Source organism: Carlito syrichta, unplaced genomic scaffold, assembly GCF_000164805.1.
Source record: "Carlito syrichta isolate Samal-C Ts95f unplaced genomic scaffold, Tarsius_syrichta-2.0.1 Scaffold101994, whole genome shotgun sequence".
NCBI lineage: Eukaryota > Metazoa > Chordata > Mammalia > Primates > Tarsiidae > Carlito > Carlito syrichta.
In genome coordinates, this window is record NW_007046090.1 from 6,828 (window position 1) to 7,827 (window position 1,000).

At 67.2% G+C, this 1,000-nt stretch overlaps 2 protein-coding genes across 2 annotated transcripts in view; one reads left to right on the plus strand and one right to left on the minus strand.

Moving 5' to 3' along the window:
• The window catches only part of STAP2 (signal transducing adaptor family member 2), a 25,740-nt gene that overhangs the window by 4,700 nt on the left and 20,040 nt on the right, over positions 1–1,000 (plus strand). The window lies entirely within an intron of this gene.
• Positions 1–1,000, minus strand: part of MPND (MPN domain containing) — a 10,850-nt gene that overhangs the window by 4,601 nt on the left and 5,249 nt on the right. The window contains exons 4-6 of the mRNA XM_021715716.1: positions 829–984; positions 544–616; positions 369–445 (exon numbers count right to left, since the gene is read on the minus strand). Of these exons, the coding sequence (XP_021571391.1) occupies positions 369–445; positions 544–616; positions 829–984 (306 nt within the window). The remainder of the gene's footprint in view (positions 1–368; positions 446–543; positions 617–828; positions 985–1,000) is intronic.

The window sequence follows — 1,000 nt, forward strand, 5'->3', positions numbered from 1 at the left end:
ACGAGGTCCCGCTATGTTGCCCAGGCTGGTCTCGAACTCCTGATCTCGAGTGATCCTCCCGCCTTGGCCTCCCAAGTGCTGGGATGACAGCTGTGAGCCGCCTCACCCAGCTCTCACAGCCCTTCCTTGAAGCTTCTAATTTTACAGAGGAGGAGACCGAGGTTCTGAGAGGGGAAGGGGCTGGCGGGGTTTGAGCGCCGGGGCCAAGCGATCCAGTGCCCTTAGCCCTTCACTGTGGGGTCCCGGGTACAGGGACGGCCACTCGCGTTCACCTACACGCTTGCGGGGCTGGTGCCAGCCACAGGGCAATGCCCGGGACAGCTGGGCCTGGGCCACCCTGGGCTGTGGCGTCCCGGGCGTTCCCTCACCTCCTCCTCGATGGTGGCGGCGGTCTCAGCGTCCCCGAGCCGGCTCCGACAGGGAAAGGCTCTCAGCACGGTGAGCACTGTGGGGAGGGAGCATTGTGACTCGGCCCAGGACACCAGGCCCCGCGTACCCTGATGTCCCCCCACCCTTCGCCACCCGGACCAGACCCCCACGCACTCTGGCTGTTGACGTCCCAGCGGCCGGCCAGGTAGCCCACCACCTCGCTGCGAGTCAGGTGGCTGTGGAAGTCCTGGGAGGGCGGGGACGTGGGAGGTGGGGTCAGCCTCTGGCCCTGCCCCCACGCAGAGCCAGCCCGCCTCTCGCCCTAGGAGCATGTATTGAGCGCCTACGGTTCGCCAGTAACAAGCAAGGCAGACAAGGGTCCCACCCTCGTGGAGCTGATATCCTGGGGACCCCTGCCCTCCCTCCCGGGCGGCCCCTGTGGGGGTCTTGGCCACACACCAGCAGGAACAGCACGTTGCTGGAAACGGCCACGTTGAACGGCTGGAACTTGTTGATGGCCGCGAAGGATGTTACCTCCACCAGGGTGTGGGGGTTCCTGGAGGGGCCGGGAGGGCCAGGCAGCCTCAGGAACCCCCGGGCCCCACGGCTCGGAGACTGTGCGCCCTCCCCG